This window comes from Zea mays, chromosome 9 (assembly GCF_902167145.1).
Source record: "Zea mays cultivar B73 chromosome 9, Zm-B73-REFERENCE-NAM-5.0, whole genome shotgun sequence".
NCBI lineage: Eukaryota > Viridiplantae > Streptophyta > Magnoliopsida > Poales > Poaceae > Zea > Zea mays.
Genome location: NC_050104.1, coordinates 35,932,456 through 35,945,295, shown reverse-complemented (window position 1 = coordinate 35,945,295; position 12,840 = coordinate 35,932,456). Strand labels below are relative to the sequence as shown.

At 43.3% G+C, this 12,840-nt stretch overlaps 1 protein-coding gene and 1 long non-coding RNA gene across 2 annotated transcripts; both read left to right on the top strand.

The window, feature by feature from the left end:
• Nucleotides 1–339: 339 nt before the first annotated feature.
• Nucleotides 340–5,798, top strand: LOC100384592 (uncharacterized). Its single transcript, NM_001397525.1, has 7 exons — nt 340–496; nt 576–659; nt 757–942; nt 1,956–2,126; nt 3,659–3,874; nt 4,039–4,127; nt 4,921–5,798. Exons 1-7 carry the CDS (start codon nt 394–396, stop codon nt 5,590–5,592), a joined length of 1,521 nt encoding a protein of 506 aa, NP_001384454.1. The 5' UTR covers nt 340–393; the 3' UTR covers nt 5,593–5,798.
• Nucleotides 5,799–7,879: 2,081 nt separating this feature from the next.
• On the top strand, nt 7,880–10,466 carry LOC111590127 (uncharacterized). The gene is made up of 2 exons (XR_002749211.2): nt 7,880–8,162; nt 10,291–10,466. It is a non-coding gene; the product is annotated as an uncharacterized lncRNA (long non-coding RNA).
• Nucleotides 10,467–12,840: the final 2,374 nt, after the last annotated feature.

Here is a 12,840-nt window from a genome sequence, read left to right as displayed (position 1 = left end):
TATAAACTCACTCAAATCTGCACCATATAGGGTTTTTAGCTATGGACACGCGGATAAAATGATAAAATGTGCTCGTTAAGCAGACCCCTCGTCGTCTCTCTCGTCACTCTTCCCTCCCTCGTCGCTTATACGCCTTCTCTGTCTCCCTCTTGCGTCTCTCTTCCCTCCTTTTCCACCCAGCGACGGCGAGCGGGAAATGCCGGGCCCCAAAAGAGGCCGCATCCTTGGTGCTTTCTGAACCTTCTTTACTTTGTCCCCAAATGGCCTCCTCGCCCTCTTCACGTTTCCCTTCACCATAAGCACAGGCACCACTCCCCCCCTGCAAGCTCCTCCCTCTCTCGGCTCTTGGTTCTTGCATTACTCTGTCAGCCCAGAGGCAGAGCAAGTAAGCAAATGGTTGCTATGGCGGCGCCAGGGCGAGTGGCGCTCCTGGCCGCCGCACTCCTGTTCGGCGCCTTCTTCCCATCCGCGTTCGCCACGTCCTCGTACCCCGCAAGTGAGCTCCTTCTGCGGCCCCACCGTCTCGTTCGCTGCGCTTCCTTTGCTGATTAGTCTTATTCCACGTCGGATGGCAGGGCTTGCGGGCAGGCTCCTGTCCACCACGGCGTCGGCGGTGGCCAAGCAGCTGTGGTCGCTCAAATCGGCCGCCACCAAGACGGGTAATCGCCGGACCGTGGCGTCGTCTTTTCCCTCTCTGATTCTTGTTTCCTCACCGGGTGTGCCTGCTCTTCCGGTCTCTGGCGGTGTCGGCGGCAGCGACGGCGTCCGTGGCGGGGCGGTCCATGGTGCGGTACGAGGGCGGGTACGCGGTGGACACGGTGTTCGACGGCAGCAAGCTGGGGATCGAGCCGCACGCCGCCCAGATCAACCGCGCCGGCGACCTCCTCCTGCTCGACTCCATCAACAGCAACATCTACAGGGTCCAGCTGCCGTTGTCACCATGTGAGCACGCTCTGCCTCCGACCACTCCCTGTCCTTTTCAGGTTTTCCAGTCTTCATGGGATTCTGCTTCCCTCGATGATGCTTCCCTCGGTGATGTGAGTAGTTAGGGAGGGAGTTATTGGTGGTGGTTGGTAGGGGCTGATGTTGCATGCTGACTTCATCAAGCGCTGTTCCTCGATTGCGAAATGCCTACTATTTTGTTCATTGCTATAGTATGGACAATATGAAATAATAGCTGTTTGCGATCGTTCCCCATGTTTATGGAACCATCGTTCTCGTGCAGGTTTTTTTTTCTCCTTCACTTCCCTTTGTTGATGTGCTGGTTTACTTCCTCACGTTTCCTATAGCACAGGTGCCTGGAATCAAGGATTGAGAAGAGAAAGTAGATGTATAGTGCTGGTTTTCTAGATGGTTAGACTTAAGGTGTTGTTTAGTTCACCAAATGTAACATAAATAGCAACGGTAATGATTCACGTTCGATTACCAGCGGTAACAAGTTTGGATATGACGGTATTAGTTTCTAGTGTGGTATCTGATTACTGTTGGATTTAAACAAACATGGTTTAACGTTATCGATTACTGTTCACGTTACAAATATATGAATCAAACGACATCTAAGACCTAATGGCTGCTATCATCGCCTGAAAAACCCTTCAAAATCAGGCATATGAGAAATCAGCTCCCTTACTTCCTGTTTCACATATCAGAAGTTGAGCAAATAGACCTCTTCACTAGGAAAAATGTTTCTATGATTTGGTTCCCTTAAATTGTTAGCAATATCTCCTGTCTCATCTCATGTCACTAAAGGTAGGTACAATTGGAAATTTTACACTGTACCTCCACTATGAGCAAATGCTATGTCAGTCTCACTTCCCTCACTGCAACAAGACGACTTTTATTTTAGGATAGTGATGAAGTTGCCATTCATGTTTTTTTAGCATGAGATGCTTCCCAGATTATATCCAAGCAATCAGAATCTGATGGATCTTCTGAAATTGGATTCAACAATGCAGATAGCAGACCAAAGCTCCTTGCTGGTTCTCCAGAAGGTTTATCTGGCCATGTTGATGGAAGACTGCGAGAAGCGAGGATGAACCATCCTAAGGGGTTCACTGTGGATGATAGGGGCAACATTTATGTTGCAGATGCTATGAACATGGCAATAAGAAAGATCAGTGACACAGGTAAACTAAATGGCCCATTTGGAAGTATTGTTTCTCCAGCAGTTATTTAGTACTACATTCATTCATAAATATATGACGCCGTTGACTTTTTAAAAAACCTTTAATCACTCGTCTTATTCAAAATATTTATTCGAAAATGTAAAATTTTTAGCCACGCTCAAACGACTTTGAGTGATAAAACAAATCACTACAAAATAAATAGAGTAGTTGATACGTAGAGTAGATTGTGGTGGAAGGATATCTAACCAGCATTCTACTCTCGGCTCTTGATTAGGGGTAGATAACGAGCCAGCCAGTGGCGGGTCTATATGCAAACAAGGGTATTCAATTGAATACTCATTATTTTTGGCAAAACAAATATATATATATATATATATATATATATATATATATATATATATATATATATATATATTATGTATATAAGCTAAAATATTATAAAAAGCATAAAATCATACTATTTTACAGCTATTTTGTCTAAACTTTGGTTTTCACTAGCATTCTTTATTTCTGTACCGTTCAACCGATCATACAGTACAGTAGTGTGATTTTAGATTGTCAAAAAAAATATGTTCTACCAAAATTTTGAATACTCATACTTGAAATTCTGGGCTCGCCTCTGGAGCCAGCTCGACTCGGCTCGTCCGAGTTCGAGCTGGCTCGTTAAGGTAACGAGCCACAGAGTCAGCTCGGCTCGGCTCGGCTCGTTTATGAGCTCGAGCTGACTCGTTTAGCTCGCGAGCCAGAGCATAAAAAATAAAATATATATAATAATTATTTTTTAGTTAATTTCAAACTAATTTAACAATAGAAAATAGTAATTATACTCATAGTTTCACAAACCACGTCAATATAACACCAAATTAGCATAATTCATCGTTCATTAATTCACAATTCACATACATGTTTATCAGTTTAACCCATAATTATATTTGTATAGACCAAATTAACACATAGACATAGTTCATTAATTATTAGTTTAATTCATAAGCCATAGACACCTCACATATATATAACATGTTCACCAATTATTCTGTAAATGATACACATATAGTTTCGTTTTGTTGGAATATGCTAGCTCGTTTAGCTTGCGAGTTGGCTTGTTAACGAACCGAGCTAGAATGTCAGCTCAGCTCGTGAAAAATTCAAACGAGCCGATCCGATCCGAGCCAAGCTGACCATGAACCGAGCGAGCCAGCGAACCACGAGCATTTTGTCCAGCCCTACTCTTGATTAGCAATATAATTTGGTTCAAATTTCTACAATTATTTGACCTTCACTGAATCACTGTTGGTTTTTTATGTCTAAATCCTTTTAGCATATTCATGTTTCTCTTGTAACTAATTTCCTTCGGAATAAACTATTCAATCTACTTTCTTCAGTAGAGATTACCAATCTTTATTCTAAATTTCTAATTGAATCTGGCTTTAGGGAAAATTTCTTTGGATCTTCTTGTGGAGATATCTATTGTAAATATCCTTGTTTATTTTATTGTCGATTAAGTTCTTGACAAACTGTATTATAATATTTAGGGGTTACAACCATTGCTGGGGGGAAATCAATTAGAGGAGGGTACATAGATGAGCCCAGTGTCAGTGATGATGCAAAATTCTCAACCGATTTTGAAGTCCAATACATCAGCAGTACCTGCTCTCTCTTGGTCATTGATAGAGGAAACCAAGCAATTCGAGAAATTCCACTGAACGATGATGACTGTGCATATCAGTATGAAGCTGGTTTTCCACTAGGTACATGACACTTAGCTCTCCACTCGTATTAATTGACCATATTTTACTTCTGCTCTGTAAAGCCAGTCATAGGGTCACTGCATTCAGCGCTCAAATGACAGCAAAAATGACAAGGGACCTGTAAAAATTGACTAGTAATTACTTTTGATTTTGAATGCTCACAGGGTTTGCATTGCTTTGTGCTGCTGGTTTCTTTGGTTATATGCTTGCATTGCTCCAACACCGGCTTTTAGGAATGCCGTCAACAATCAATGTAAGTTTGTGGTACTTTTTTAGAATTTATAACTAGTGTTTGGACCACAGTTTGTAGGCTTGCTCTAAGCCAGCACTCTGCTACATGCATATTTCACCATCAACCTTTGGTTACGCTACAGCTAATATTCTTAGATTCATAATCTTGTGGCTGCAGCCTGTGCACTCGATATGTCTGATACCAGTCCTCACAGCTGCTAGAACTGGATGTGTGCCATAACATTTAAAATGCAAACCTTGTATGGTTCAAGTAATAGATGTTTAGATGATATTTCAGCTTTTGATAACTGATTCTGTTAGTTAGATAATTGAACAATGATAATGTACTGATTCTGAAGTCAACCTCTAGTCTAGTGGTTAAAGGCTTCGGAGTAGCACCTTTAAGTCTCGGGTTCGGTTTCCCCGGGGGCAAATTTTTCGGCTTGGTTAAAAAATCCTCTCGTTGTGCTCCATCCGCTCTCCGATTATGATGTCCTGTGCGTCACCCTCCGGTTGGGTCATTACAGAGTGAACCGTTGACGTCGTTAGTGATGGGGCCACGGTTCATGGATTTTCTCGGCTGGGACCATTATTTCGGTCTTTTCTCTGATAGGCGGTCATTCCCTCTCCGGCCGAGTTGAAGACACATCTATAGAAGAGTGCATAAAAAGTATATATGACAATTTAATTTGTTATCATATCTTAGACTATTGTTAAAGTAGAAAAAGAAATAACCAAATGAAATATCTTTAATCATGTCACTCATGTATTAATTTACAGATGCATCTTTATTAAGCTAAAATTTTACCTTACAGAAACCTCAAGCGCCTCCAAGACCCAGCATTGCAAGTATCCCTCCATACCAGAAACCTTTAAACCCTTATGTTCGTCAACCATTCATCCCAAGAGAAGAAACTGCAAGACAGGAACCTGAAGAGGGGTTCTTCACCTCAGCTGGAAAACTTGTTGGAGGGGCAAAATCATCTGTGGCTGAGGTATTTGGTTTCAAGAAGAAGAGCCTGAGCAACCCATACCATCAGCAGCAACGAAGAGCTAACCCTTGGCCGGTGCAAGAAAGCTATGCCATCCCACACGACGAACCACCTCCGGCGCTGGACACGAGAGCACCAGCCCCTCAGAAGAACTACAGCTCCGAGAAGATCCACTACGTCCGCCATGGGCACCCGTATTTCAACAGCTGGGACGGTCACCGTCTCCCTCAGCAGCAGCCGGACCAGCAGCTGTATCACCAGCAGCAGCAGCAGCACCTGCAGCAGCACAGGCAGTGCTCTGCAGGCCCCCAGACGTTTTACGAGCAGAGTTGTGAGGCTACAAACGAGGTCGTCTTTGGTGCGGTCCAGGAGGTGGACAGCAAGCGGCGAATGGTCGAGATCAAGGCTGTCAACTACGGAGACACATTCTATGAACAGTACGGGATGCGGTACCGCAACAATTTCATCGGCTACAACAACACTAACAACTATTGAACAGCCTGTCTATTTCTTTGACTTCCCTGTCTCTCTTTTCCTTTCTTTTTTTCCATCTTAGTTACGAGTTATTTGCTTTATAGTATTTATTTAAAGTGGCTTTTCTATAATAGTATTAATAGATTAGGTTTCTCTATAATAGTATTTACAAGTGAGCAACTTCTCTAAAACATTATTTCACCTTTATTTCACCCATTCTTTTCTTACTTTGATAATTTTACCATTTAAATGAAACTGCAACTAAACGAGATTGCCGCAATCCATCCTGGTGATAAACAGGGCAAGTGTCCCTTCATTGCAAAATATAACAAATCTCGGATATCTTTCGTAAGTCAGAATATTCTACAACATCAAAGAGAAATTATGGAATATATCAAATGGTGTCAATTTGATGTTATAAATATTATTGTTTTTATATGAAATCGATCGAACTTATAGTTTATCTTTGGACGATTCTAAATCTTTTTGTTTTAGGATAAATTTTACATCTGTATTTTAGTTATAAATCAACACATCTATGTGTAGGAAAATGTGATACGAATGATGTTATGTTTCCACTGCCCAATCTAGATGCTAATTTAAGCATGTGAAGAGTGCACCCATCACATTCAGTCTTGTGGGACACCACTAAAGAAGCTCTTGCAGACTCAAGTTCCCTCAGTGTTGTCTCATACTTGCTCTTGTATTATTTCCTCTCATGAGCAACAAGTCTAAGTAACTTGTCTTGACTAGCCAAAGTAGTCATGAGCTCATCTACCTCAGTAGTGAGATCTTTGGTAGAACGTGATACCTTAGAGGCGGAGTCATCGTCGGTGTCCTTGTCACCACCACCCACTACATCCTCACCAAGTACCATAGTGTAGAGGCCTCCTGTGGTGTCGACGAAGAAGTGGAGTTCATTGAGCTTGTCCTCAACCCGCCTCTTGAGCTCCTCATCACTCGAGGAAGAAGTGTCATTGGAGTCATATTGAGGTCGCCGATGGAGGCAAGGAAAGCACGCTCCTTGATATTGGCCTTCTAGAGGTACTTCTTCTTGAGCGCCTCTTGTCAAACCTTCCACTGGACTTGTGCGCTGGAGGTATAGTCACGCTTGTCCTTGTGTCGACTAGAGTGGTGGTTGCGCTTGTAGGCCTACGGCTTGCCCTTCATCTTGGGGCAATTGGTGATGAAGTGGTCAGGGTCTCTATAGTTGAAGCAACCATCCTTGGCCCCCGCCACGCCACCAATTCAAGAGGTTGTTGTGAAACTACATGAACCGATTGGTAATAAGCGCCAGCTCCTCATCCCTAAGGCTCTCAACCTGCTCCTCTATAATGGATAGCAAAGAGGACAAAACAAATAGAGCAGGTGAAGGGTTAGAGGAAGACCCACCTCTAGAGACAAGGGCCATGGTGGGTGCACGAGGGTTCTTAATCTTGGCCCAAGTGTGGTGGTCAATCTTAGTGGATTTGAGCTTCTAAAGAGCTCATCCACGGTGAGGGTCTCATATTTGGGGGACTCAATGATCACCGAGACCTTCATCTCCCAAACCCTCTGATCTAGAGCATGTTGTATCTTGAGTGCTCTCTCGTTATTGTCATAGGGCAATTGGGCCTTGTTCGTGGGCATCTTGTTGACAATCGCATGGAACCGAGAAAACATGGTGTTGAAGGTCTCTCCAGTCAACTGCACAAAGTTCTCATACTCTCGACAGTAGGTTTCAAAGAGTCTGGTTTTCACGTGGTCGGTATCCTCATAAAATTTCTCTAGGGTAGTCCAAATATCATGAGCCATATCCAAATGTCTAACTCTTTCAAACTCAAAAAGCGAGAGACAAGAGAACAATGCATTGCAGGCTTTGTTGTTCGAATCATGGAATTCAATGGAATTCAATCTGAAGTGGAGGGATTTGAGCACCATGGACCTCATAAGCACGATCGAGGCAAATTTCCCAAACCTGGTAGCCAATGCTCTGAAGATATGTCGACACGCGGATCTTCCAGTAAGGTACTTTGCCCCCATTGAAGAACTGTGGTTTCCCAAAACCACATTCCATTGTCGCCTTCGTGGATCAAGCACGGTGGTTTCCCAAAACCACATTCCCAGCGCGGTTAGGCACTTGGCCACTGACGCGCGGGCACTGCCACTCAGCCTCACGAGCACTGCACACACACGCAGCCTCATCCGCGTCTGGTTCAACAGAATCACGTTAGCAAACCACGCTGGGACCTTGGCTCTACTCTACCAGCACAACCGTCTTTGCCCACAGACCTTGCTAGCCGGATGACAACTGGCGCATCCCTTTTCGCATATAAAACCAGGCCGCAACCCACCTGCTATCATCCGAGAGCAAACAAAGGCGTCGCGGCATCGAGCCAAGAGAGAAGCCACCGACGCCAATCCGCGCATTTGTCGCCGTTAGTTCTTCACAGAGAGGTCAGGGAAGACGGCCGGGGTACACCGATCGCTCGCGTAGCATCCTTGTACCGTGGGGTTGATCGGAGTCATCGCAATTGCTTGCTGTCGTTTCGTCGTGCCACCGTGGAATCCGCGATCCACCGTTGCCATCTCCGTCAGTGCCTCCACCATCGGTTAGTGAACCTCCTCCGAGTTCGCCTTGTGCTCGCCTATGTGTAAGACCCATTTGTGCTAGATTTTGCCACTGGTTCGTCCGATCCGCCCACTCATCGCAGAGCCGCCACCGCTAGGCATGGAGGCACTGTCGCGCTGCTGTCCAAGAGAAGAGAGAGAAATGAGAGATAAGGTTGAGCCGCTGATTTGAATCCGGAGGGTTAGGATGAAAATGTTGTGTACCCCTTCACAACATTAAAACCAGGCTGTGGATTCCTAGATGTTCGGCTCTGGTTGATCATGGTCGTCGATCCCGTTATGTGTGGCTCCGGGTTAAGCAGGTCTGCGTTTCGATCGGATCCAATTGGGGGTCGTTGGATGAAGATCTAATGACTCGCATTGAGTATCGGTTCACAATTTCATAGATCTAATCAGGGACACCCGTAGTCGATCATGCGGCCCTGGTACGACAATACCCCTTCACCGAGCAAAAACAACAAAAGAGACCCTACACATTCTTGAAATAAACCTGCGGTCCACACGTGTGTAAGGACTATCACAGTTAGGTCCTTATTTTCACACAACAGCCCCTGCACTTGTTAGAAATAGTATCCGCCATTCAACAGTAATTAGATAATTGTAAATTGAATATAGAAATCAATTCTTAGTATGAAAATAATTCCATGAACTTAGGAAATCCATAACTAATCCATTTTAATTCCGATTTGACCTGTTCAAGTTGCATTGGTTTCGTAAGAATATTTCCCATACACTAACAACACTATTTTTTTTTATCAAATCACATATTTTTATTGGATATTTTGTTTAACCTTTGTTTAATAGATTAATCTTGCTAATCAAAGTTAAGTTGTCTATAATTATAATCTGACTAAAATATGATCTCACATGAATTATATTAATAGAATATAGTTTCATTGTTTAATCACCTACAACTTCAGAAAACCACATCTTTTCAACCATAACTACGATTTTAGTGGTTTTCGAACCTACGATCTCGTAGCGACGCGTAGAATATTCTTACATAGTTTGTTCTTATGCTTTGGTGTAATGTTACCATATCCATTATTTGCATGTTTGTATGTATTGCTATGCATAGAAGCGAGGCGACGAGGAATCTGAAGCCCAACTTTTGGGGCAGCATCGGGACAACAAGGTTATTGCAAGTATAAGGCAAATTGTGTCCTTGATCACATTCTTTACCCTAATAATGATCTTGATAATCACTGTGGCATGCTTAGGTTAAATTGATGGGACCTAATAGGCTACCTAGTTTTGTTTACCATGCACCTTATATACAAATGAATTGTTGTGTAGTCTTGCTATTGCTCTACCTGGTTTCGAGATTAATGCTATATATCAATTATGATCATGCTTTATCATTATTGATGTATTATTTATTGTTCATGATAAGTTTATTGTGTTAATTAGAACATGGAGCTTAACCTGATATAATAGTGCTACCACAAGGGCAGTACAGGAGGCCCTTGGCTGACTATTTATGAAAGCTAGTGGAGGACTGCCTTACCCGAAAGGGGCAAGGGCGGTGTGAGGAACTGCCGGTATATGCAGGTTCTCGGGTCGATCATGCTGCGATGACTTTTTGGACGAGGGATTTCTAAATCGCCCCCTTCTCGCAGAAACCATAGCGAGTTTTCTAAGGTAGTGCAACTTTGTAAAGGCCTCGTAGTGGATCCCTAGCCATTCACCTCACAAGTGTCTAAGGGCCTTGCAAACCCTGGCTAGACGGGATACACGGCTTGTGGGTAAAGGGTACAACCTCTGCAAAGTGCAAAACTGGTATATCAGCCGTGCTCACGGTCAAGAACGACTCAGGACTCTCGCATGATTAATTTATGGAATTAAATTTAATCTGTCATTTGCATTGCATTATGGGATTTATTATTAATTGTGATCAATTATTTAAATTGGGTTGGTATACACTTATACATGATAATTGCTAAATAAATTTGACCAACTTATTAAAAGCAATGCTCAGCCTTAACCATTTTCCTTGGTAAGTCTTGCACTTCACATGAGCCCCCACCATAAGTGAGCTCATGCACATTATTCCCCACACTTGCTGAGTGATGAATGTATGTGAGCTCACTATTGCTATAATCACATCAGGTCAAGAACATGTACCACTCGAGATCATGAAGGATGCTACGATGAGTATGGAGAGGTCTAGGTCGTCGTTTCCCAGTCAACTAGGATAATGGAGGATCGTTGTCGTCATATGATATATTTATTTAGCTATTTTGTACAGAACACCTATTATTTAATAAAGATGTGACATTGCTTTCTATACCATGAGTCATCATATGTGTGAGACTTGATCCTAGCACACATTTCAGACGTGCCTGGGTTTGCCCTTAAATTAGGGTGTGACATAGAATCACTTCAAAATATGTAGACAACAAGCATAGCGGGAGAAGAAGTGATTCGTGAAGTATGAGCACAAAAAGATCAGAGATTCTAAACCAGGTTAGAAAACTTGATTTCGAATGGGGTTTTGTTGGGGTTTTGAGATTTCGATCAAAAACTATTAGAAGCAATCATAGTACGAGATCAATTCATACCAGAGATGAGCAGAGATCCCATGAATGATTCTAACACAGAAAAATATCCAACACAACACTAGAAATCAAGACCAACCACGAAAACAACTAGAGGAGTTGAGAAATGAAACTAGAATTCATCTCAATCAGATTTGGGACAAGGAATAAAACCACAAGTACTAAGTGTGGTTACGACCACACTTCTTAAAAATCCATAGTCATAGACGCCATGATTCAAAAGCGCCTAAGGATCTCCAACCTAGAGCAATTATAAGACTAAGTGAAATCAAAATGAGGGTGCTCCAATGCTTAAAGAGATGGCTACACAACCAGACATCCCCTCCTATTTATATATGGTTATTCTACCTTCCTAATCTACCCCTAGATACATTGAGACTATCCACTTAGCCAAGGGCGAAATGGACCAACTCCTAGGATATTGATCTGATAGCCACACGCTCTTCACGAAGTTGCTTCGCTTCGATGCACCCTTTGTAATGATGCCACGTGTCGCCTTCGATTATTGTCAGAATTGCACCACCAGGTTTTGAGGCTGAAAGTCGCCTAGAGGGGGGGGGGGTGGATAGGCAAAATCTGAAAATTATAAACTTAAGCACACACTACAAGCCGAGGTTAGCGTTAAATGAATATCAAGTCCGTGAGAGGGAGGAAAATAAATCAACAAAGAAATAATGTGGATGAACACAGCGATTTGTTTTACCGAGGTTCGGTTCTAAAGAACCTAGTCCCTGTTGAGGTGGTCACAAAGACCAGGTCTCTTTCAACCCTTTCCCTCTCTCAAACGGTCACTTAGACCGAGTGAGGCTTCTTCCTTAATCCCACGGGTCACTTAGACCCCGCAAGGATCACCACACAATTGGTGTCTCTTGCCTCGCTTACAAAGCACTTGGGAGTAAGAAGTGAGAAAGAAAAGAAAGCCAACCAAGCAAACAAGAGCAACGAAGAAACACAAATGATCCTCTCATAAGTCCTAATGCGCTAGAGTTGAATTGGGGACTTTGAGCGGATGGATCACTTGAATTATGTCTTTGGAGTGGAGTCTATTGCTCTTGTATTGAATGCAATGTGTTGAATGCTTGGATGGTTGGAGTGGAGGTGGTTGGGGGGTATTTATAGCCCTCAACCACCAAAACAACCGTTGGGGGTGGCTGCTGTCGATGGGCGCATCGGACACTGTCCGGTGCGCCAGCCACGTCACCCAACCGTTAGGGTTCAGACGCGGACAACCGTTGGAGCTTTGTCTTCTAGTGGCACCGAACAGTCCGGTGCCGCACCGAACAGGTACTGTTCACTGTCCGGTGCGCCTCTGACGGCTACTCTGACTTCTGCGCGCACTGTAGCATTCGCAGGTGTCCGTTGCAGTCGACCGTTGCGCTGGTAGCCGTTGCTCCGCTTGGTGCACCGGACAGTCCGGTGGCACACTGGACAGTCCGGTGAATTATAGCGGAGCGCGCCCTCAAAAACCCGAAGGTGGCGAGTTCGGAGTTGTACGGTCCTGGTACACCGGACACTGTCTGGTGGCACACCGGACAGTCCGGTGCGCCAGATCAGGGCACCCTTTGGTTCTTTTGCTCCTTTGCTTTTGAACCCTAACTCTGATCTTTTATTGGTTTGTGTTGAACATTTATGCACCTGTGGAATATATAATCTAGAGCAAACTAGTTAGTCCAATTATTTGTGTTGGGTATTCAACCACCAAAATTATTTATAGGAAAAGGTTAAACCCTATTTGATGCCAACACAAAACAAAGCAAATATATAAGTGCAGAATTGAACTAGTTTGCATAAGGTAAGTGCATAGGTTACTTAGAATTAAACCAATTTATAGTTTTACTAGATATGCATGGTTGCTTTCTTTTATTTAACATTTTGGACCACATTTGCACCACTTGTTTTGTTTTTGCAAATCCTTTTTTTGGAAATCCTTTTCAATGTCTTTTGCAAATAGTCAAAGGTATATGAATAAGGTTGCGAGAAGCATTTTCAAGATTTGAAAATTTCTCCCCCTATTTCAAATGCTTCTCCTTTGACTTAAACAAAACTCCCCCTTAATGAAATTCTCCTCTTAGCTTTTAGGAGGGTTTTAATAGATATCAAT

What these genes read in the sequence shown, in the direction of transcription:
- LOC100384592 (NM_001397525.1), top strand. Translation starts at nt 394, where the DNA reads ATGGTTGCTATGGCGGCGCCAGGGCGAGTGGCGCTCCTGGCCGCCGCA. An exon ending in ATCGGCCGCCACCAAGACGG is followed by an intron (nt 660 to 756) that starts GTAATCGCCGGA and finishes TGTCGGCGGCAG; the next exon opens with CGACGGCGTCCGTGGCGGGG. An exon ending in AAGAAAGATCAGTGACACAG is followed by an intron (nt 2,127 to 3,658) that starts GTAAACTAAATG and finishes TATAATATTTAG; the next exon opens with GGGTTACAACCATTGCTGGG.